This window comes from Balaenoptera physalus (assembly GCF_965194825.1).
Source record: "Balaenoptera physalus genome assembly, chromosome: 5".
Classification (NCBI taxonomy): Eukaryota; Metazoa; Chordata; class Mammalia; order Artiodactyla; family Balaenopteridae; genus Balaenoptera; species Balaenoptera physalus.
This window is the reverse complement of record NC_138884.1, coordinates 136,437,808-136,463,969: the sequence shown is the minus strand read 5'-3', so window position 1 is coordinate 136,463,969 and position 26,162 is coordinate 136,437,808. Positions and strand designations below refer to the sequence as shown.

General features: G+C 36.9%; 1 protein-coding gene across 1 annotated transcript in view; it reads right to left on the bottom strand.

The window, feature by feature from the left end:
• The window catches only part of SLC25A31 (solute carrier family 25 member 31), a 30,229-nt gene extending 4,453 nt beyond the window's left edge, over positions 1 to 25,776 (bottom strand). The window contains 6 exon segments of the mRNA XM_082462225.1: positions 2 to 168; positions 3,766 to 3,891; positions 5,354 to 5,508; positions 7,621 to 7,738; positions 16,529 to 16,656; positions 25,351 to 25,776. Of these exon segments, the coding sequence (XP_082318351.1) occupies positions 2 to 168; positions 3,766 to 3,891; positions 5,354 to 5,508; positions 7,621 to 7,738; positions 16,529 to 16,656; positions 25,351 to 25,594 (938 nt within the window). The 5' untranslated portion in view covers positions 25,595 to 25,776.
• Between the last annotated feature and the right edge of the window lie 386 nt (positions 25,777 to 26,162).

Here is a 26,162-nt window from a genome sequence, read left to right as displayed (position 1 = left end):
ATTAAGGAGGTCTTTAATTTTATCATATAATACCAACACCAAAGCACCCCCTGTACCACGAAGGATATTGGACAAGGCACCACGAAAAAATGCGCCAATTCCCTCGTGTTGGTATATCTTCACAAAGCAGTCTAAAGTTCCTTTATATTGCCGTTCAGCCTCACCACTCTATACAAAGAAAGACAAATAGTTTGCCATTATCTTAACATCGTTTATCATAAGACAGATTTAATTTAGCAACAGGGATAGATTAAAATTAACACTGTGTTGAGTAAGTATGTTGAGTTAATGGTCATATATTGAGTATTGTTCCCACTGACTGCAGAATACTCATGCTTTTCAGGCACACTTGAAAATGACCACATATTAGGCTTAACAAATTTTAAAAGATTGGCATCACATACCATGATTTATCCTCTCACCACGCTGCAATTAAGAGAGAAATCAAGAACAAAAAATATAACTAGAAAAATATCACGTTTGGGTATTAAGAAAAACACATCTTAGAAAATATTTAAAACCTAACTAACAACCACAAAACTCCTCAACTAAATTTGTAAGATGCAGCTTGAGTGGTAACTTTAACCACCAGAAATAAAGGAAATAATAAACGCAAAAGAAAGCATAAAAAGTCAAAAGTTAGTTATCTGAAATACTTTGACAAATTTCTAGAAACACTGTTTCAGGAAAAACAAGAAAAGGCGCCCAAATTATTAGAAGTGCCAAAGGTAACATCATTGCAGATGACCCAGAGATTAAGAAAGAGCAAGATGATATTATGAACAACTTTATGACAATTATTTTGAAAACACAGAGGAAATAAATTCCTAAGAAGTGTAATTTACCAACAGAATAGGAAAAAACTTTAGAATAATACTAAATTCATTAAAGAAATTCAATCAGTTGTTGTAAATCTTCTCATAAATTAGAAAACCACATGTCCAGATGGCTTTATATGTGAGTTCTACTAAACATTCAATGGAAATTTAATTCCAATCTCACAGAAATTATTCCAAAGAAGAGAAAAAGTGGGGAGACTCCCTAACATATTTTATGAGGCTTGCATAGTCCTGATACCAAAATTAGACTAGGATAACACAAGAAGGAAAAAAATGACAAGCTTGTGTCACAGAAACCACGGATAAAATATCCTGAACAAAAACCAGCAAATCAAACCCAGCAAGGGGTACAAAATACAATACATCATGACCGAGCTGGATTGATCCCAGGCATATAAGAAAAATGATATGATCATCTCGATATAGAAAAAAACATCACCACCATTCATGATTAAAAATTACTGTAATCCAGGACTTCCCTGGTGGAGCAGCGGTTGAGAATCTGCCTGCCAATGCAGGGGACATGGGTTTGAGCCCTGGGCCGGGAAGATCCCACATGCCACGGAGCAACAAAGCCCGTGCGCCACAACTACTGAGCCTGCGCTCTAGAGCCTGTGAGCCACAACTACTGAGCCCACGTACCGCATCTACTGAAGCCCCAGTGCTCTAGAGCCCATGCTCCATAACAAGAGAAGCGACCACAATGAGAAGCCCGTGCGCCGCCATGAAGAGTAGCCCCCCACTCTCTGCAACTAGATAAAAGCCCGCGCACAGCAACGAAGACCCAACGCAGTCAAAAAAAAAAAAAAATTAAAAAAAAAAAGAGGAAAATTACTGTAATCCAAAACAGAAAGGACCAGTCATAATATAATAAAGGATAACTACGAAAAATCCACAGCGAACATTAAACTTTGTAATCTGTAACATTGAAGGCATTCCCAGTAAGACTAGGACCAAAACAAGGTTGCCAGTTATTACTTATTTCATGTAACACTGAATCAGAGGTCTCAACCAGTGCAGAAAGGCAAGAAAAGGAATAAAAGGCATAAGAATTGATAAGGAAGGGAAAAAAGCCTGCTATTATTTGCAGATTATATCACTGTGTGTGTAAAAACAAAAAAAAACTTCAAACGGTGTACATATAGGTTGGTGTTTATAATATGGCTTAACAAGGTTGTGGGATATAAAATCAAAATGTAAAAATTAAAGAATACTGTTATGAATTGTGTCCCCACAAAATTCATATATTGAAGACCTAACCCCAGAACCTCAGACTGTGACTAAATTTGGAGACCGGGTCTTTATAAAAATAATTATGGTTAAATGAGCTCATTAGAGCAGACCCTAATCCATTATGATCACCCTTATAAGAAGAGAAACAGAAAAAGGACCATGAGAAGACACAGGGAGAAGAAGGCCATCTACAAGCCAAGGAGAGAGGTGCTCAGAAGACACCAACCCTGCTGGACACCTTGACTGACTTTTAACCTCCCAAAGTGTTAGAAAATAAATTTCTGTTGTTTAAGCCACCCAGTCTTCGGTACTATGTTATGGCAGTGGTACGGTTTTATACATATAGCAATGCACACATATATATAAAAATCCACACCCACAATTTTTTTTCTGAATTATTTTGACAGTAAGTTGCAGCTATCATTGCCCCTTATTTTTAAACATTTCAGTGTGCATTTTCTAAGAATATTTTCTTACATACCCAAAGTACAGTTATCAAAATCAGACAATTTAACATTGATACAGTACCATTTACTTAATCCACAGTCTATTCGCAAATTAATTTTCAAAAGTGTTTCAGTTTATTAAACTAGAGCTAGACATAGATCAAGAGGAAACACAGATATAAAGGGAACAACTTTAAGGATAGTCCATAAATGAAGCAATAGGATAGATATGCTTTACCTTTTCAGGTGGCCCACTGGGTTCTTCCAGGACCATTTTGTAGAGGATAATGAGGATAACTACACCTCACAGCATTGTTTTGGGAATTAAATGAGTTAAAGTGTAAAATGCTTAGGACAGTTCTGGCACATAATAAACATAGCTTTCTGGCCTCATTATTTTCACTTGCCCTCGTGAAACCTATCATATGGGTATACTGAAATTCTTCTCAAGCCATACCTCTAGGTATGTTTTTTCCCCTATGCTGAGAATGTACTCTTCACTGTCTGGAGAAAAAGCCTATTTACTGAGATTTAGCTCTCTAAGAGGCCATATCTGATCACTTTAAGCATTTGGGTACCCCTCCCCTATTGCATTCCTGGAACCTATGCACATTTCTACTTAAACCATTAACAGTATGCCTTCAATACTATGCTATGAATTTGGGTGCAGGTTCTGCCTTATTTTATTTGTGTCACCAGAGCTTGGTGAATAGGCACTCAATTATTTGTTGAATGAATGAATGTAACAGGTAACAGCAATGGAGATTGACTTTATCAAAATTTTGGTTTGGGTATTTACATTTAGAACATACATCATTATAAACAAGTCTTCATCCTTGGAGTTAAAAATTATTTACTTTTATTAAAATATACTACAACAAATGATTACATATGTCAGTGGCCTATGACTGGGCTTATTCTACTTAATCTAATAATATTCAGTTAAGATAAACACATGCTCATCTAATCCTTGCCATGCCCCTCCACTCTCCAAACAATAATACATACTCATACTACAGGAGTAAAAGACATTTCTGTTCTGAGAGCAGACATGGAAGAAACTTTGCTGGATGATGGCTGCTTTGGGATAGAAAAGAATACAAGACAGAACACATCATGTATTTATTTTAGTAAGTAAAACAAATGGCTTATGCCTTTCAGCCAAAATGTCTCTAAAATTTTAATAAATTACATCTGAATATCAGATACTGGAAAACTCAATTAAGCTTACAAATAATATAAAATACCTGCATCATCATACGTCTTCTAACTGTGTCAAAGGGATAAGAGAGTATTCCAGAGCATGTAGTCAAAACTTGAGCAATTGAAAAGGAGACAAGAAAAGGAGTTTCCTTTGGTTTTGGTAATAAGCCCTAGAAAAGAAAAATTATCAAGTAACCATCTAAATTTCCAAAATATCTTAAATCATTAAGTCAAAGGGTAATTCTTATAAATATATGAAAGAGGGCTCAATTATACTTAAAATGCAATTAAAAAAACAGTTGGATTTAATGTGGAAAGATTAAAATAACAGCGGGAGATCAATAAGAAATGAGAATCCCACACATGGCTATATTTTAAAAGCATATTTGAAAAAGAATAGCATATCTGCTATTACAGGAGATTTGTTATTAATAGCACTGAAAACTAGAGATGGCAGCCTGTGACCAAAAAAGTTCCTCCATGGTTCTTCCTCATAGAGTTGGAAAAGATGAAAGAATGCCTGTTATTATTAACAGATGATGTGTGATAAACAGCTTTAAAGCTCTAAGCTAGTGAAGAAACATTCCTAAATTTTACAACTACTACAGGTGATAGAGGAAAGCAGAGGGTGATTAAACATAAATTTTTCTGTGATTAAATAAATATATATAAGATCCTGTAATTTCCATTAATCTATTTATCTGTCTAAAAAATACACTACAAACGAAAAGTATTATGTCCAGACCACAATAAAAATAACATTCAACTATCGATACATTTATACTAATGAGGGAGGGCAGGGACAATATATAAAACTATTATAAAATTTCCCTCAAGTTTTAATCTTATTTAGTAAATAATACTGGGATTAATTTCATTGCTTCCTTTTAGAAGCATTATGATGTAGTGATTAAGAGCACGGGACCTGTGCTTGCCACATAAATAAATTACTTAGCCATTCCTAGGTTATCTTTAAAATGGGATATATTAAAAGCTATCCTAGAACACTGTGAGGATATAAAGTACTTAAAAAAGTTCTCAAAACTACGTGATAGCTCAAAAAATGGTAGCCATTATTATGATCTTTCTCTTTCCTACCTTATGAAGTGCTATTTACATCTGAACTGAAAAGGCAGATTGCAGAACAACCTGGAGAATACAATACAAAATCTAACAGTACCCAATAGATCACTGAGCTATAGTAGCATTTATCATATTTAACTAATTAATTATACCTTGCCTGCTTTCCATTGATGATAGTAAACTGATAATATGCATGTAAAAAAGTGATAATAAAATGAATGTAAAATCAGAAAAACTCTATGCTTCCTATATACCAAAGATCTAATTATGATATAACCTAATCAGCATGTTTTCTATTTGAGTCTTTCAGTGCAAACAGCACAAAAACCTAACGTTTATATTTATGCTTTATATCCAAAGTCAGATCCATAATACAGTTATAACTTAATTAGGTTATGGCAAAGTCATGATTAAACAGAATGCTATAATATCTCTTATGTCATCATTTATTTTGATTTCTATAATTAAAAGTAAACATACCTGCTGAACATTAGAATAAAAAGAAACAAACAATTTATTTAATATATACTAGTTAAAGTACCAAATTACCTTAACTGTGTCATAAGCTCCAAAATAAGAGGCTCGGTACACAATGATGCCCTGAACTGAAACACAAAACCCTTGGTATAAACCAACAATTCCATCTGATTTTGCTATTTTCATAATACAGTCACCTAAACCCTTGAATTGTCGCTCTTCAGGACCTAAAATAAAGCCATTTAAAATTTATTAGCAACATTATATCAGATAAACACTTTAATCAAAGTAAATTAATTAAACATTTTACAGATTTAAATTATCTGGAACTAACATTTAGAAATCTTTATAACAAAAAAAAAGGCACAAGTCAAAATCTTTCCATTCATTTAAAGATAATTAAGATGTCAAGTAGTATCTTAAGATATTTTAACTGAAAATATTAATCTCTTATAAAAGCAATCTAATTCAAGCAATCTGACTGGCTTAAAACATTTCAATAAAATTATGAGAAGTTACTAGTCAGCATTCAGAAAATACTTAGGCATGCAAAACTCTACAACTTGCTTCAGCTGAAAAGCAAAAGGACGGATAAAGCAAAAAGACAAAGCTAAAAACTAGTAACTTTAAGGATCACTGACATTTTAGATGAGGTGTCATATTTTTCTAGTGTTTACTGGTTTTGTTTTTATTTTCCCTTGACCTAGAACTCCTTGATATTTTATAAATATTATATATAGAATACAATCTTTCAAAATAAACTAAGTTCTTCCAATTTTGAGAGAAAACAAAACTACAGAATTGAAATTAAACCAAGGTACATATGTTATTTTCACTTTCTTAACAATAACAAAAAAATTTGGAATGCCAGTTAAACATCATAGATGAAACTCCTATTCTCATCTTTGTTCAAACTGCCACCCCTTCTGAGGTATTTTCTCTAATCACTTATCTAAATTGATGTCACTCTCTTCTCCTAAATTTTTTTCATGGCATTTTTTGCTGACAGTATATTTTAGTCATTTATTCTTTTTCTTTACTACTCGTGATCTCCACAAGACTGTAAGGTACATGAACCAGGAGCTCCATGTTTAATATGGTGTGTGTGTATATGTGTGTATATTACACATACACAACCTGTATCTCAAGCAGGGCCTGGTTCACCTCAGGCACTCAATAATACTCATTGAAAGACTCTCTGATCCCTTAAGAAATTCTATTAAAATAATAATAAAGAAAAAACAGGTTTAAAGCCATATTAGCAAAAAAGAGTACATGATGAGAATAAAATCCACAAATTTTAGCAAGATGGAAGGGAGGTGGAGGATGGTAACTCACTAAGTGGAGCAGAGGAAGCTGAAACCTCATTTCTTGCAGAGGGAGATATTGTTGAGAAGCGAGCCATTTGATTCCAATAACCACAGAAAGACTTAAAATTCGAGGAATTAAGTACTATTGTGGTGAGAACAAATTAGCATCTGGATGCTCAAAATCCACCACCTCACCCTGAGTAGCCAAGTGACTTACTCTTCTGTCATCCTCAGAACTGAACACAAGGCTCCAACTTGTGTTGCACTCACATGGGGCCAACTGAGTGACCTCCACAATTACTGAAAGTGACTCACACAAAGATACATCATTGTGCATGTCATATCATCAGGGATATAAGGTAATTAAAAAGAGAAAAAGCCACATAAAAAGGATCAGCAGTAAGAGAATGATTTCTTAGGAGCAGTATTAGAAAATAGAATCCAGATTAATGGTTTCAAAATTGTGAAAGAAAATAATTTTAAATCCAGAATTTTACATATGGCCAAATATTAAGAGGGTGAAACATAGACATTTTCAGATATGCAAGATCTCAATTTATCTCCTATCCACCCTTCTCAGAAAGCTCAGAAAGCTATCAAACAACATATCTACCAAAACAAGGGTGTAACGAAAACACAGAAAGATGTGATAAATAAGTAAGGACAGAGGAAAAGGGAATCTCTAGGATGAGAGTTATACATCTAATGTAGAGAGGAGCCACAGTCAAGACAGGAAACTAAGTGCATGAAGGGATCTAGAAGATGGCTCTCTAAACAAACAAACTGGAAATAAGTTATAAGCAGTCTCTGTGCTTACTCTTTTTGTTACTACAGTATTGGCCTTCCCCTTCCCTCTTTTAAGAGAAAAGAAAAAAGTAGTAATCTTTAGGCTTTATAACTTTACCATTTGGTTGAGAATAAAATTTTTAGATGGAACACAACACTGTTGTTATAAGCATAACTAAAACAGATAATACAGTGTTCAAAAACACAAAGAAGAAAGAGTTAGTATTTCTAAAAATCCCATACCTTTTCCAATATCAACACCTAATCGGGTTCGGGCAAAATCTAACGGATATACTACACATAAGGATGTTGCCCCAGCAGCTCCACCAGAAGCCAGGTTTGCCAAAAACCACCTCCAGAACTGAAACATATTAATTAAAACATGGTTATTAAACTATAGAATCTGATTTTTAAACATCCTTATTTTTATAAGGTTAGAAAGCCAGATTTACAAACTGCTTTTATAAAGTGATCACCTATAATAACGCATATATTATCATGCAAAATACTTCCCTTCATGTCCATGTAGCCTTTATTTCTTACCAGGCGGTCTGGGAGATACAGCTTAGATGCTGACATACTGAAATTCCAAGATATTTTAATGTCCTCCAGCAAAAGTAGCCCAAGTTAGCAAAAGAGGCCACATAAGATATTTTGCTCTTTAGACTGTATAAAGTTTTTCGTTAATAATATATTTTAGTTATGACTAAGATGTTAGGCATCTGTGGAGGCTTTAGTGGTTCCCCTTCTTGGCGGCAGGGGAGAGGGACAGTAATACATCATAATGCCACAGTTTCACTTTGTAGTTTTAGTAGAAATAAATTTAAGTAGCTCAAAAATATAGATTATGTTCAAATGCCAACATGTAAATTGGCAGAAATCAATTATAATGTGGTTGAGTGGCATGTAAGACCTTATTGATCTACTAGTTCACGTGGGCTGTTGAAGTTCTTTTGGATAAACATTTGAAATGTGCCCTGCTTAAGTCCAATAAACTGCTTTTCAACATCTAGAGCTCACTGGAGAAGAAAGGAATATTTGAATTGGAACTGTCATAGAAAATCTAGGGTACAAGGCCACAGTAACCATTCTAGTCAAGCTCAGTTTCTTGCTTCTCTGGCTCTTATTTCTAACAATTTTAAGTCTCAGATGCTTTGGAACTCTCAATTTTCTCTTGGCTTGGAATGCCCTTCTTATTTTTAAATTTTCTTCCTATCTTTTTAAAACAAAAAGTTATCAATTTATGCTCTAACTCAAATTCTATTTCTTCCACAAATTCTCTGGAACTCTCAATTTTCTCTTGGCTTCGAATGCCCTTCTTATTTTTAAATTTTCTTCCTATCTTTTTAAAACAAAAAGTTATCAATTTATGCTCTAACTCAAATTCTATTTCTTCCACAAATTCTCTGATCTCCAACCCACCCAAAACTGTATGTAATCATACCCTCTCCCCATAAATATTTCATCTCTCAGAGAATTAAAGGTGAATCATGTGATCAATATGTAAAATGTGTCAACATGTTCCAGATTCTAATTTTTTTAAAATAGTATTTACAATAACTTTCTACTTTCAATTTATAATTATTTGTGTACCTGTCTTGTCTTATCTTCTACGGACTATAAATTTCTTCAGGCCAGAATTATTATTTTTATTTTTACTTGTTGAGATATATTTACACACCCCACAGTTCACCCACGTAAAGTACTCAATTCAATGGACTGTTGGCATATTCACAGAGCTGTGCGATCATTACCAGTTTCAGAACATTTCCATCACCCCGAAAGGAACCTTGTACCCACCAGCAGTCACTCCCCATCTTCCCAATCCCCCTGAGCCCTACATAACCATTAAGCTACTTTCTGTCTCTACAGATTTGCCTATTCTGGACATTTCCTATACATGAAATAACACAATATGCAGTCTTTTGTGACTGCCTTCTTTCATATAACATGTTTACAAGGTTCATCCGTGTTGTAGCATGTGTTAGCACTTCATTCCGTTTCACTGGCAAATAATATTTCACGACCACATTTTATTTATCCATTCATCAGTTCATGGACATTTAGGTTGCCTACATTTTTTTGAGGCCTAGATTCTTAATTCATTTGCTTATTTCAGAAAGCAAGTCATGGGGCCTTGCCCAGAGTAAGAGTAATGCATTCAATAAATATTTGTTTAATGAAGGGTACTCAGACTCCCATTGTGCCTTTTAAGTGAAACTCATAAGTTCTACTGTATAGGTAGCCACAGTTCATAATCACACAGAGATTAGACCAGAAGGTTGAATCTCACCCCAGGGTAGCTAATCCATAGTCTAGAAGATGATCTGTAACCCGGTAGAAAAAGTAGAACTGGGCCATAGTTTAAGTCTTAGGAATTTGACTCCAGAAGTTCTATGCCAGTTATCAGTAAGGACAGAAATGGAAAAGATATTAAATAATTTTTTTTTAGGTTTCAGTCTACTTTGAGACTGTTGAAACCTATAGATACTCTTCCAATAAAAATCACATATATATAAACAGATACTTTTAGTGTAAGTTATTCCTCAAGCATGCATGGATCTCAGGTAAAGAACCTCTCACCATCTGAAAGGTTACAAGGAATCACTATGATATTAACACTGAACTTAAAAGAAACAAAGAAAATATAGGTAAGTAAAAAAGGGCAATAATGAGAAAACACAGAGCAAACACACCCAAAAAGCAGATCATTAGAGACAGAGATAGACTAAGTGACCTGGGAGACAAAGATAAAGAATACAGTTTGATCCCTAGAGCTGTCCTTGGTTCAAATTCCAGTGCCAGTGTATCATTGCAAGAAATACTCATTTTTCTTGAAGTAATTTAAGTCTCTGTTTCTTACAAGCAAATAAGCCAAACCAAATATGATATGCAGCACAAAGATTTATAAAGTGCATCTTAAATTCTATTTAACCTTTCTTTTTTCCTTCCTAGATAAGAGAAAGAAAACAGATCCATGACTTCCTGGGTGAATGATCATATAATTTATTATTCAAACGAGGACCCCTATGATAGTGAAAGTGGGGCCTATGAAAAAGCAGGCAGGCACAACATGTATAAATAGTCTGGCCAAACTACTAATGGAAGGAAGGAAGGAAGGAAGGGAGGAAGGGGGAGGGTGGAAGGGAGGAAGGAGAGGGAGACAAGAAATAAGAATCTACGCTGAATGATAATCCTGCAAGTGTTTCTGTAACAAGTCTGTCCCTCCACAATTAAGCTTGAAAATAAAACAGACCCAGGAGAGGTTGTATATCAGCATAAATGAGTTTTTAATTATAAGTTAGTAATTTCAGATACTACTATACTGTAAAAGGAGAGGGCATGAAAAAGAATCAGGCAAGGAGAGGAGAACAAAAGAGTCTAGGGGGTTTGGAGGAAAATAATCCTGTTTATTTTCAACTGTTGACAAATGGATGATAAACAGACTTGATGCCTCCAAGAACAAATACCCTGTGACCAAAGTTCTTTCTAACAGTTTGTCTGGGCATGGAAGAGAGCTGGAAGTTCTAGTCTTCTCTGTTGAGGGTTGTGCTGGTAGCTGCTAAGGAGTGGCAGAGGCATATTTTATGCCCAGTTCAGCTAAGACTCATCTAGTCTAGTCACCTCAGCTGAGAGAGGAATAGAGTGCAGCAGAAAGAACTAAATTTGGGAGTTAGAAAGACATGAACACATGACTAGGGTAAGTGCTTTAAGCTCTGTCTTGCTTTCCTTATCTGTACATTTGGGATAAAAATAACTACCTCAAAGAATGAGGTAAAAATTCAGTGAAACAGGGGCTTCCCTGGTGGCGCAGTGGTTGAGAATCTGCCTGCCAATGCAGGGGACACGGGTTTGAGCCCTGGTCTGGGAAGATCCCACATGCCGCGGAGCAACTATGCCTGTGAGCCACAACTACTGAGCTGGCGCGTCTGGAGCCTGTGCTCCGCAACAAGAGAGGCCACGATAGTGAGAGGCCTGCGCACCGCGATGAAGAGTGGCCCCCGCTTGCCACAACTAGAGAAAGCCCTTGCACAGAAACGAAGACCCAACACAGCCAAAAATTAATATAAAAATAAATAAATTAATAAGAAATTGACATTTAAAAAAAAAAATTCAGTGAAACAGTATATAGTAGGCACACACCTGCCTACCATGGTTATTTTTTTAAAACTTTTTACTTTGAGATAATTCCAGATTCACATGCATCCTAATACATACAGAGTTTATAAACTTTTCAACCAATTTCCCCCAATGGTAATATCTAGCATAACTATAGCAGAGGAAAGTAACACTGATAAATATCTACCTTATTCATATTTCACCAGTTACACACACTTATTTGTGTGTATATTTAGTTCTATGCCATTTTATCATGTGTGCAGATTCACGTAACCACCAATCACCACGGTGAACAGTTCCATGATAAAGACCCCTCCCTCTCCCTAGCAACCACTATTATAGTTTCCATCTCTATAATCTTCTCACCTTAATAATGCCATATACATGAAATCAGAAAGCAAATATAATTTTTGAGATTGGCTTTTCACTTAGCATTCAAAGTTGCTGTATCAAAAGTCTGTTCTTTTTTAAAACTGTGGTAAAATATACGTAAAATTTACTGTTTTAGCCATGTTTAAGTATATAATTCAGCATTAAGTACAATACTGTATAAGCATCATTACTATCTATTTCCAGAACTTTTCATCATGCTAAATACAAACTCTGTACCTATTAAATAATCTCCCTCCCCTTCAGCTCCTGGTAACCTCTATTCTACTTTCTGTCTCTATGAATTTGCCTTTTCTAGGTCCCTAAGGGGATTATACAGTATTTGTTTTATCAAAGGGTTGTTCCTCTTTATTGCTGAGTAATCTTCCATGGTGTGATGTACCATAGATTGTTTAAGCATTCACCTGTTGAAGGAAATCTGGGTTATTCCCAAATTTTTGTCTATAATGAAACAATCTTCTATGAACATTGTATACATTGCTTTTTTTGTGAACAGAAGTTTTTATTCTCTGGGATAAATGCCCTAGAGTTGGATTGTATGATAAGCATATGTTTAGTTGGTAAGAAACTGTCATACTCTTTTCTAGAGTGGCAATATCATTTTCCATTCCCACCAGCCATGTAAGAATGATTCAGCTCCCCTGCATCCGTGCCAACATCTGGTGTTGTCACCATTTTAGCCATTCTGGTAAGTATGTAGAGATATCTCACTGTGGTAGATCAACCACTTTTAAATCACATACACTGTATTTGTTTTTTCTATCTTCTCTGCTTCTTTTAAGACCAGGTAAGAAACCAAAAATATTGACTTTTCTTTTTAAGTTCTTTTTTTTTTTCCCCACTTTTCATGGCAGGGGGTTGGAGGCAGAGATAGGATACAATTTTGATGTCCAAGGGGAGAAATAAAAGGGTCATCAGTATCCAGATTTAGTAAATAATATATATTTAAACATTACACTATTACTTGTGACTGAATACCTTTATATTCTAAATAAGATAGCATGCTCTTTATAGGTATACTAAAAATGTTTTTACCTCAGGCTCTACTAATTTGAAATTTATTACAGAATTTTAGCACGGATCAAAGTTAACTTCAAAACTTTTAGAGCCGGGCTTTGCTGGTGGCGCAGTGGTTGAGAGTCTGCCTGCCAATGCAGGGGACACGGGTTCGAGCCCTGGTCTGGGAAGATCCCACATGCCGCAGAGCAGCTGGGCCCGTAAGCCACAGTTACTGAGCCTGTGCGTCTGGAGCCTGTGCTCCGCAACAAGTGAGGCCGCGGTGGTGAGAGGCCCGCGCACCACGATGAAGAGTGGCCCCCGCTTGCCACAACTAGAGAAAGCCCTCACACAGAAACGAGGACCCAACACAGCCATAAATAAATAAATAAAATTAAATTTAAAAAAAAAACCAAAAAACTTTTAGAGCTATGTTATTTACACTGTTAGGGACAGATGTTAGTAACATAAATTTTCTGGTTAATTTCTGGTTAATTCTAATTGCTCCATTTGGCTTAGTCTTACAGGAATTATCTTTTGGGGGAGATGGGGTGGAAAATGTTCAATAAAGAGTTAACTCAGCAGGCCTGTGTTGCCCAAACCCTATACACACTGAAAAGATCTTAAGGACCACCCTTGCTCAAACTCGAAGGTTCGTTTGAGATAACCGTCTGAGCACTTGGAATATCCTACCTAATTAGAGTGTCTTTATATGCCTGAAGCTTTCGGTAACACCAGATAGTTTATACTAACCTTGATTTATGGTGAACACCCCTTTGTATGCTTTGAGCTAAACTATATCAGTTTGACCTCTTGAGTGGGTGGGGGCAGTGGCTGGAGACTGAGTAGCTAAGGTCAGTCACATTACACATGCCTATGAAACTGACTCCCCAGAAAGCCTGGCCACCATGGCTCAAGTGAGCAACCCTATTTGGCAGCACATTATATGTGCTGTCATACATTATTGCTGGGAGAATTAAGTGCTGTCCAGGTGACTCTACGAGGAGAGGACAGCTAGAAGCTTGCACCTAGTTTCTCCTGGATTTTGTCCTATGAGCCTTTTCCCTTTGTTGATTTTAATCTATATCCTTTTGTTGTAATAAACCATGAGTATAACAGCTTTTCTGAGTTCTCTGAGGCCTAGTGAATCGCTGAACATGAAGATGGTCTTGAGGACCCTCTGACATAGGTTCTTAGTCAAGAGAAGTTCCAATTATTAGAGCTGTTACCTAAAGATGACAGAAATATTTTTCTGAGTGCCTACCATAAAAGCACAGCACTGGGACTTCCCTGGTGGTGCAGTGGTTAAGAATCCGCCTGCCCATGCAGGGAACACAGGTTCGAGCCCTGGTCTGGGAAGATCCCACATGCCATGGAGCAACTAAGCCCATGCACCACTACTACTGAGCCTGCGCTCTAGAGCCCGCGAGCCACAACTACTGAGCCCGTGTGCCACAACTACTGAAGCCCGCGCACCTAGAGCCCATGCTCCGCAATGAGAAACCACCGCAATGAGAAGCCTGCGCACCGCAATGAAGAGTAGCCCCCACTCACCGCAACTAGAGAAAGCCCGCATGCAGCAACAAAGACCCAACACATTCAAAAATAAATAAATAATATTAAAAAAATACCAATTACTTACCAAAAAAAAGCACAGCACTACTGCAAGCACTTTATGTGTCTTTACATGTTTAGTCTCATCTAAACCTTACTCATCTAAACCTCATGAGGTAGGTATTCTTATGTCCAATTTTCAGATGAGGAAACTAAAGATCAGAGAGGTGATATTCAAAAATTCACACAGCTAAATAAGCTGAGTGCCAGGACCTAAATCCAGATCTTCTGAATCTAAGCGTAAAGAATTTTCTTTGTTACCTTTATACCTCCAACTACATAACAGCGCAAAGCACTCAATAAAGGAAATAAAGGGTCTAAAAGGAAATTACCGGAAATAGCGACAAAGAAATGTTCCATAAATAGTTGCTTTTAAAGAATCTGCTAGGACAGCTTGGTTGGTTGGCTGGAGGAAGAGAAAAAGACAAAGGATGAGGGGGTAGAGAGACTTTATAAGGGCAGGTGAGTGGAAGATCTTGACAGTAATGTAGGTGGTCTAGTGTATACAGAGGTAACAAAACAAATGGAGACCAGGACAAATGACACATAGTTCATACGAGTAGGAAATTTTGAAAATGAGATTTTATAACCAAGGGAGTGATTACCTTGAAAAGAAAAAGCACCTTTGTGATAAAAAAAGAGAGTTCTCTTTTTTGAAATTAATTTTTATTGGAATATAGTTCCTTACAAGAGAATTCTCTAAGTTAAATTTATCATTTTCCTGTATTTGACTTGATCTTCCTACACACTTTAATCTCAGCCAAATAGAGCCTCAGTCATAAAGAAGAAACAATTTGCTTCTTTAGGAAATAAACTACTTCAGTATTAGGAAATACACGTTTGTTGACTGCTTTTTTTGCTTATCAAAACCAGATTAAATGCTGAATTTTTCTAGTGCAGCAGAATAGGGATTATAAAATGTAAATTATATTAAAATTAATATTTATTCAGAGAAATATTGTGTTGAGACAAAACATCTCTTAGTTATTAAAACTGTGTTAAGAGGTTTAGAGAAACTGGTAAAAGTTAATACAATTCTATGTTTTCCATATGTAATTTCTATAACAATACATATTATAGTATGCTAACAGTTACTATGTTTTTTCTCAGGTATTATTAATCTTTTTTTTTAAGGTATTTATTTATTTATTATTTCTATTTATTTATTTTGGCTGCACTGGGTCTTCGTTGCAGTGCACGGGCTCTTTGTTGCAGCGTGTGGGCTTCTCTAGTTGCGGCGCATGGGCTCTAGAGCACATGAGCTCAGTAGTTGCAGCTCGTGGGCTTCTCTAGTTTTGGCACACGGGCTCCAGAGTGCACGGGCTCAGCAACTGCAGTGCATGGGCTCTCTAGTTGTGGTGCGTGGGCTCCAGAGTGGGCGGGCTCAGTAGTTGTGGAGTGCGGGCTTCTCTCTAGTTGTGGTGCACGGGCTTAGTTGCCCTGCGGCATGTGGGATCTTAGTTCCCCAACCAGGGATCGAACCCATGTCCCCGGCATTGGAAGGCAGATTCTTAACCACTGGACCACCAGGGAAGTCCCTAACAGTTACTATGTTTTAACTATTATTTTTTTCCACCATTTGAGCACCTCCTCTCCAAATAAAACCTCACAGGTAATGAATGGATAAAGAAGATGTGGTACATACATACAGTGGAATATTATTCAGTCATTAAAAAGAACGAAATAATGCCATTTGCAGAAAGATGGACTAGAGATCATCATACTAAGTGAAGTAAATCAGAAAGAGAAAGACAAATACCATATGATATCACTTATATGTGGAATCTATAAAATACAACAAACTAATGAATAAAACAAAAAAGAAGCAACTCACAGATATAGAGAACAAACTAGTGGTTACCAGTGGGGAGAGGGAAGGGGGAAGGGCAGACAGGGATGGTGGAAAAAAGGGGTTACTATGAGACAATATGAAATCATGTGTGCAAAACTTTTGAAAATTGCAAAGTACTATATAATTTAAAGAATCTTTCATTCAATTAAAAAATAACAAAATAAAATAAACAATAATTACCTGTTTTTCTTTATTAACTCCAGACATGAACAGTTGTTTGTATTTGTCTTTGAAAGCAAAGTTTAGAGCTTGTGTTGGAAAATACCGGATAACATTTGCCAAATTGCCACGCCAATAACTGAAGAAACCTATAAAAGAAAATATACTAAACTTATATTGTATTATTATTAAATAATTTGCATAGTTTTAACAAACTTAGCTGTTCGAACTATCTAAAACATCTTTTCTCGTGAGAAAAAAAATAAAGTTTACATGTGTCTCCAACTGAAGAAAAAAGGCAGTGTTAACTCCGCGTACCCCATTTCAATTTTGTTAACTTCCAACAGGAAGCCTTGAATGCCTAAAAACCTATGGAAAGCATTACCAGTTGAATACAGGGCTCTTTAGTAGTAGAAAAACAGAGCTTACTAGTATTTGTCAGAGAAGCTAGTAACCCTTAGCCTCATTTCCAAATAATAAAATACAATTCCTATGGTGACAAGGCTGTTGGAACAAAACTGTTTTGTATCTACACTCCTGAGAATGAGAAAGGGATAAAAGAGTCTTATCTTTATATTTTAATACCTAGCCAAAAAAGAATCAATTTACAATTCAAGGCAGTCTCCAGAGGCTTGATGGATAGTAGGAAACTTTCAAGGTCAATAATCTTCCCACTTCAAATCTCCATGGAATGACCAATCTTTATAATTCAGTCACTGTGTTACCCTGATAATTCAGAACTGCCTTTATAATCCATAGCTGCCCTGGAATACAACAGGCTAGCCCTTCAGGACCCATAGCTGTTTTTACAGATGGTTGGACCCTGCTACTCTGAATAGGATACCTCCAGTTCCAGCTGGGAGAATAGAATACCCAGAATCAGTCTTCTAAAGATAAAAATACAAATGAAGATAATCTCAGTTGACTGGGACCGGTGCTCAGAAACTGAAAGTTAGATTAGATAAACACACAAAGGGAAAGATATTTATTTGTTAAATAACTATACTTTGTGGGATAAAACACTGAATATTGGTGATCCCAAGCTAAATATAAAGCAGTTGCACAAAGACAATTAAGAAGTATATTAATAGCCAAGAAATCTCAGTCCTCACAGCTGATTCAGTTACAAGGCATTCAGTTGTAGGCATAAATTACTAGGGCATTTAACACATAATGGTAATAGCTACAACTTCTTGAGCATTTAATATGTGCCAGGCACTGGCAAAGGCTTTATATATTTCATTTAATCATCACACTATGCTTATGACATACGTTCTCCTGTAATACCTATTTTATACATGCATAAATTGAAACTTTTATAAGTTTAGAAACTATAACCAGGATTTTGAATCAAGTCTTCTGTCTGTCTCCAAAGCTCTACTTCAGCTTTGGGTTTCTGGAGAAACAAATCTTAGAGAAGTCCTAAAATTATTAAAGTATGGTAAATAAAGCTCTATTTTTTAAAAAATGGAAAATGATTACTGTAAAAATTTTTGAGGCAATATTAACAAAACAATAATACTAATTTCTAGGAACTGTTTTTTATTCATTTAATTCTCATAATCACCCATGATGTAGGTACTATTAGTCTCTCCATTTTAAATATGAAGAAATGAGTTAAAAACAACTTCTAAGGCAGAGAGAAGTTAGTTAAGTAACTTGCCCAGTGTCACTTAGTCAGAAAACTGTAGATCTGGATTCAAACTCAAGCAATCTGGCTCAATAATTCAGTCACTTAACTACAATACTTTTCCATAAATAATTTAATCATACAAATATTTTCTGTACTAAGAAAGGTCAACAATTTTTCTTTAATGGAAGCAAAATAAAAATCTTAAAACATTAGAAATATAAGCAAATTATAAAGGAATATTTCTTGCTAGTTATGGCCACGTTGAATTACTGAGGGAAGTTGGTGAATCTAACCTTTGGAGGTATTTTTAGAGATTTTTAAGTTCTTCTTAGTTAATAAAAAACACTTAATAACATAGTTAAGCATTTTTATTTTCTGAGGTCAGACCTGTGGAAGAGAAATGTTGAAAGTAAAATGTGACTGTGTAAATGATACTGAAGAATAAGACTGATTGATTGATTGATTGATTGCTGTGTCGGGTCTTCGTTTCTGTGTGAGGGCTTTCCCCAGTTGCAGCGAGCGGGGGCCACTCTTCATCACGGTGCGCGGGCCTCTCACTGTTGCGGCCTCTCTTGTTGCGGAGCACAGGCTCCAGACACGCAGGCTCGCTCAGTAGTTGTGGCTCACGGGCCCAGTTGCTCCGCGGCATGTGGGATCTTCCCAGACCAGGGCTCGAACCCATGTCCCCTGCACTGGCAGGCAGATTCTCAACCACTGCGCCAACAGGGAAGCCCAGATTTGATTTTCTAGACCATGTTTTATAGTAATACAACAACAGCCTACTTGCAGAGGATCTTAAAAGGATAAAGAAGAACATACTGGCTGAAGAATTGCCGATCTGATCAAATGGGATTTAAGTTGAAATCATCATTTGTTTAAAAAAAAAACTAATAAACTGAGTTTAAAAAAGTGTCATGTATCAAAAATGTATTAGAATTCCCATTTTATACATGGCTCTTATTTATTAATAGTCATTTTGGAAATGGTTGATTCAGCTAGATGGTATTGAGATATTACAGGTTTCAGATTATGAGTTATTAGTTATAATTATATAATTATGATTACAGTACTGAATTAATATTTATTTCACAAAAAGAAGGTCATATAAATATAAAAGTAGTATAAAAGTTTGTAACTTTGGCTAATGTACTGAATATAAATGGTAGATTCTGATGACAAAGACATCTGCAAATTAACGAGACTATGACAGTGACAGATTTATCACTAAAGGGGTTTGCTAGCATTGACAGAAGAACGTATACCTTTTAGCAAAATTGTATTTGCATGAAAAAACCCAGAGGATTCATCAAAACAACTGTCAATGTCTCAATGAAAAATCTAAAAATAAATAAATCCCTAGAAGTATAACAGGAAAACTGGCAGCTCTTAATGAGTTATATATGAAAAAGTATCTCACACACATAAAATACTTTTGCATGTATTTCTCAGGATTCATGGATTCCCTGGAGCTACAGATATCAGGTTAAAAACCCCTGCTTTAGCCTCTTTTTCCACAGATCATACTTAAAAAACTTATTCCCTTCTTTGCATCTCACTGCTGTACCATGCTTTTAGGAGCTCCAATGTCCTTAGTAAGAGGGCAAAGAGGAGGAACCTCAAAGTGGAACTCTGAATGCATCTTCTATAGAAATATTATTTCTGGGGGCCAGGTTTCAAGGTTTTATTCAAATGTACTCTAAGTACACTGTGTACTATGTAGGCTCTTTAGATAGATTACAAAAATCTACTCTATATGTAATGCAAATTTATCTCAAATACATTCATTTACAAATGAACATGAGGAATACATGTTTCTAAATTTAGGAATGTATTCAAAATGATTAAAGAGTTAAAATTTATTGAGCACTAACTATGCAATAGACACATGGCTGAGTATTTTACAGGCATTATCTTGTTTAACTGCCGCAACTACCATATGAGGTAGGTAATATTATTAGACCTTGTATAGAACTGAGAAAATTGAGGTTGAGAGAGGTTAAATAAAAATTGTTCAAGGTTACAAGGTAAGGGAAAGGTTGGGACTTAACTCCAGAATTTTCTAGATCTATCTGACTCCAGGCCTAGAGCTATTAAATCTCTATTGCCTCTAGGTAAAAATCCATTTTGGATAAAAACAGTAGTACTTTGTGGTCAGAATAAAACAAGGGAAAAGCAAGAGTGATGCAAATGTAGCAGTATTTAACTCTCTAGTCACACAGAACAAAAGGACAGTTTCCTAATATATAATCACAAAATTGATAGAGACAAACATAGGGGTTGTGGTATATTTCTCCGGTAATAGCAGAACATCTAAGTTTTTTTTTTACTTAATTGCTAAGTAAAAATAATCTCTTCAAAATTTAAGGGTGAGAAAAACCTACTCTGAACTTAATTCTGAGAAAATAATTAAGAATTAATACAGAACTGATGGGAAAATGGGAAAAAGTTACTGGGCCATTTATTGGTCCACTTCTAGCCAAGAATGCAAATGCTAGGCATGTTTGGGTATACAGTTGACCCTTGAACAACGTAGGGGTTAGGGATGCTGATTATCCATGCAGTCAAAAATCCAAGTAATAACTTGTAGTCAGCCCTCCCTATATGTGGTTCTTCCATATCCACGGTTCTGCAACCATGGATTCAACCAACCAGGGATCAAGTACTGTAGTACTTACTACTGGGGAAAAAAAAAAATCTGTGTGTAAGTGGACCCACACAGTTTAAACCCGTGTTGTTCAAGGGTCAACTGTATATTCTAGACTAGCAGGCTCCAACATGCTTTGACAGTCTGCCTATCAGTTAAAAAAACGTAATCATGACTCTCAAATATGTACATACTTAAAAAAGTAAATTATATACCTTTGCTACTATACTACCCTGTTATGTACATTTGTAAAACACATCCAAAAGAGAAATTAAAGAATGAGATAAAGATTCTTCATTTACACAACACTGTAAATCAACTATACTCCAATAAAAATTAAAAAAAAAAGATTCTTCATTTAAAAACCTTTTATTTGGTACCAAGTGCATAGGAACAAAGTTCTTGGTCTTATGGAGCTTACATTTTGAGAAAGACAGACAATGAACAAATAAACATGTTAAGTGGCCACAGAAAAAAATAGTATATGTAGTTGGAGAATGAGGAAGGGCTATTTAGATAGGGTGGTCGGGGAAAACTTTTAGATATTAGGGCACAACTGAGCATTTGTTTTAATAGTTAAAAAATAGCATTTTCAGATATCTTGCTAATCATGATGTTTTCATACTATCATCTGCTATTATCTCAAGGCACCCTTAGGATGAGGTTCATTCTTAAAAATAGTATATGTGAATCTATATTTCAAATAGTATTCTTGACAATTTTAAATATTCAAATAGTCTTATTATCTCTATAAATCCATTTAACTGAGCCAACATAAACTATAATATGTTCATTATACAATAATTGAGTAAGGGTACCCGTTATCCCCTTTACCCTGTGTAACTCCTACTCTTTTTTTCAGGATACCTTAGCATCCTGTGATATATAACTGACATTTGGCCAACCATAGGTGCCAGTGCCAATTCATTTACTAAATATCAGTAAAGTTTATGTTCCCATTTTATTGAGATAACACATTTACTTAACATTTTCTTTCCATACCCCAAAATATCATCTTCAAGATATAAAAACCTCACTGCTTTAGCCTTCAGGAAAATATGGTGGGAAAACTTCAGATTAAAGACAGCTGATGAATTCATGGCCAGGAATACCTAAAAGAGAAAAGAGTTCTGGTAGGCTCTTAAAAATGAGATTTAGAGATAATATCTTTAAAAGCCTATGTTACAATATATTAAATAAAACAATTATATTAATTAAAATATATTTACCGATGCATAGCTTGCTCAGTGAAAAAAATCACAGCACAGACACCAAAATGTTAACTGTGGTGATGTTAGCAGTGCTAACTTTTTGTTTCTCTCTGTTTTTCTATTTTCTATAGTAAACATGCATTATTTGTGTAATAAAGGTTTAAAAAGTACTAAATAAAAGTATGCATACAAAGTTGGAAGGTCATAATACCAACTAAAGAATAAATTTTAAAAAAAGCATTAGTCAGGGCTTCCCTGGTGGCGCAGTGGTTGAGAATCTGCCTGCTAATGCAGGGGACACGGGTTCGAGCCCTGGTCTGGGAAGATCCCACATGCCGCAGAGCGGCTAGGCCCGTGAGCCACAATTACCGAGCCTGCGCGTCTGGGGCCTGTGCTCCGCAACAAGAGAAGCAGCGATGGTGAGAGGCCCGTGCACCGCGATGAGGAGTGGCCTCCGCTTGCCACGACTGGAGAAAGCCCTCGCACGGAGACGAAGACCCAACACAGCCATAAATAATAAAAATTTAAAAAAATTTAAAAAAAAAAAAAAAAAAAAGCATTAGTCAGGATAAATCCAGAAGCTTTCAGAAGCCAAGGAAAGCTTATACAAAGTTATCAAAGACACCCAAGGAGATGTTTAAAGCTATGTTCAGAGGAAGAATGAGCTCTCTCCTTGAGGTGTAAAGAAAGAGATAAGGTAAGAAGATAGTGAGAGAGCATCTAGTTGTGCCTTCTGAATTCACTGCCTCTTATGCTCATTCCATATTGCCTAAAGAAAGGAAAAGTTATCAGTAAAACTCGAGCAAACAGGAAAAACAAGAGAAACTTCAGAACACTGAGATTGCAATGTATCTTGACTTTCACAAGAGACAGAAGGTAAATTCCAGAAAATAACAGCCTCAGAACATGATTGCCTAGTAAAGCTCCGTAATGATTTAGCACAGTGATTCTCAGCGCTACCACGTTCAAGTCTTCTATACATAATAAATATTTTACAATGCTTCCTTTACTATCTAGAAATAGAATTCAAAGACAATGACCCCTTCACTAGTTCAAAAAAATCAATATAATGCCCTTTCTGCTATATACAAAAAGAAAATAAAAGAGTTTATTGTAAAATATATATATTACTTAGTAAATTGGTGAGGCGTGATCATACCACAGACGTGACAGTCTGCTGCTTGCTTCTATTTATAATGAATCAGTTGTGCTTAAGACACACGTTGACATTTGGAAAAAAGGGCTTAATAAATATATCTATACAATCATCATGAATTCAATAAAAATGCAGATGATATAAGTGGTGACCAAATATCACACACAGAACTTCTAACATGAGTTTTCACAATGATGAACAACTCTCAGTAAAATTCTGAATAAAACAAAGTACAATCTTTCCTCTACTAACAAGATACCTGCATTACTGGAATCACTGTGAACTAGAATTCTGCCCCAGACAGTTTGTGTTTATAGGTAAATAAGAGTTAGCTTCTAGGCTTAGATCATCATAAACAGGTTTTACTGCTACATGAATGTCCAGTGGGAGATCTGAGTCATGAGGTTGCAGGATAAGTCTTTGTTGTGTAGGACTGGCCATGTACAGCAGCAGCAGCAGGATGTTTAGCAGCCCTGGATTTTGCCTTTCATATCATTGCAATTAAGGATTACTCCCCTCTATCTTTGTGTTAAACAAAAAATTCCTCACAAGTTTCCAAAAATGCCCCTAGATGGCAATATTATCCCTGTTGTGAATTACTAATCTTTTAGCATAGAATATACCATGGTGTACTCATAACAAGGCCTTGTATATACTAGGAAACATTTTCTTAAAATTCTGCTTAAAGAAAGCTGGAACCAGAATACTATTCATAATGGTCTCAATTTACAAGAGCCATATGGAATATATTTAGCTTTAAATACTACAAAAAACATTTAAAATATAAAATGACTTAGCACTGGTCAGCACAATCTATCCAGAATATTTAACTTTACCTGACTAAATATTTAAAGCAGATTAGCAAATAATAAAGAGGCTCCTACTGCTCCAAAGAGAAATGGGAAGCTTGCTCTGATAAAATAAATGGGAGCGAGAAGATGTGAACCACTCACTTACCATTAAAGATCTAAACTCAGCTCCCAGATGGGCACTTTAAATCCACAGTTTAGATGATGTCTTAAGAGTCTACCCTCAACCTGAAATACTCTGCTTGTGGGATCTTAGCTCCCCGACCAGGGACTGAACCCGTGCCCCCTGCAGTGGAAGTGAGGAGTCCTAACCAATGGACCACCAGGGAGTTCCCAGGAATCCTTTTTCATGGGAGGAAGAGTAACCTGCCCTAGACTTAGGAGTGAAAGAAAGGACTGCACTGGAGTTGAAGCCACTTCACTTCTTGTTCAGAATACACAATAAATAGACCTCTTTCCTTTTTACAGTTCATATAGAGGTTTCAATTGAATCCAGCTATATCAGAAAATTTCTGATCAATTTATCCTCTTATCCACTTAGCTAACTTAAGGAGCCATTCAGTAAGAGGAGGGCATTGAATGATTAATAAAGCATTTTCATTATCTATTCCTTGAAATCATTTCAATATTAATGGAAAAAAACTCCACAAGGAACCAAAATATCAAAACTTTAAGTAAAGACAGAGCCTGACGCCAAAAAATAAAAATCAATACTGATCCCGACTTTCCTTAAAATTTTTATATCTTGCTCATCATGGGTTTTTCTCATTAATTTCGATTTTTAAATATACTGCATTAAAATATTATTTGTTTCTACTACTGAGGTTTTTTTTGGCATCCCCCTAAAATTTGGGCAGACGTGAGTGCCTCCTTGGTCTCAGCCCTGGTCTTCAGTAGTTCTTGAGAATAAACAGAACCTCTTTTCACTGAATACGTACTAGATACTGAGAGGCCCCAATGCTTCCATATTTGGAATACTTCTCTTAAACGTATTATTTCAACAAATATTTAAGCAACTTAAAGCACCTATCAACATACAGCCAAGGGCCTGATGGCATCTACCCCAATACGGGGAGGTCAACCATTTTCCTCCTGAGCCAGGCACAGGTGCACGGAGGTGCAGAGCCTCCTCCGAAGGAGAAATTCAGAGAAAGAGAAGGTGGTGGTCTCCCCTGCCCCAGGACTGGTCACGTGTAGGCCTTCTTGGCCCTGGGAAAGCAGAGCCTCTTAGACCGGTTAAGAAATTGAATTTTCGAAGGCAAAGAAAAACTCATCACCGACACACACGGCCGTGGCGCCCGCAAGCGTCCCCGCCCGGCCCACCCACCCCCTTTTCTGGCAAGCTGACCCGGCGCGGGGAGATGCTGGCGCGGCGGCCTCGCGTACACACCCTGCTCACGGGGAATCCTCATCAGGCAGTCCACGAGGCCTTTGTACTGGGCCTCGGGACTGATCTGCTTGGACGACGCCTGCACCTGCAGCAGCAGCTTTACCCGCTCGATGGGCGCCACCGTCGTCTTGGTCACGGCCGCCGCCACCCCACCCGCCAGCAGGTCCTTCACGAAGGACGCGGCATCAAAGAGCTGCTTCTCCGCCTTCTTCTCCAGCTTCTTCTTCGGAGGTACACTCTGCATGGTGGGACGATGGACGTAAAATCGGGCAGCAGAAGCTCAAAATGAGAGCGGGAGAGACGGATGTACGGAAGCCAAAAACTGCTTCAGCGTCGTCGCGTCTGGAAAGCGGCGCTCAGCACGCCGGGAAACCAGCGCGCCGGGGGCGCGTAGCTGCGCAGGCGCCTCCAACCGCCTCCCGCCACCCGTCGCCGGTCACGTGACTCCCGACACGTGGCTCCTCCGCGTGGTGCAAGTCTTTTAAAGGTCTTGGCAAGTGTTGGTGCGGGGTTGTCCTTGCGGCAGGCGGGGCTGGGAGGCTAGTGGGTTCTGACCCAGGAAGGTGCGGGAACGGTCGCGGGAGAGCCAGTTCTGTATAAGGAAATTTAGTAGCCCAAACTAGGACAGAGCAATAAACCAACTGTGTGGGATTAACCGAGTTTAGTTTTAGTTCCCAGGGTAACCCTTAGGCCAGGTACTGGGACGCCGCCTGTTAGGAACCCTGCGGCAGAGCAGGGGGTGAGCAGCGGGCCATCGAGCGAAGCTTCATCTGCCGCTCCCCATCGCTGGAAGTACCGCCTGAACCATCGCT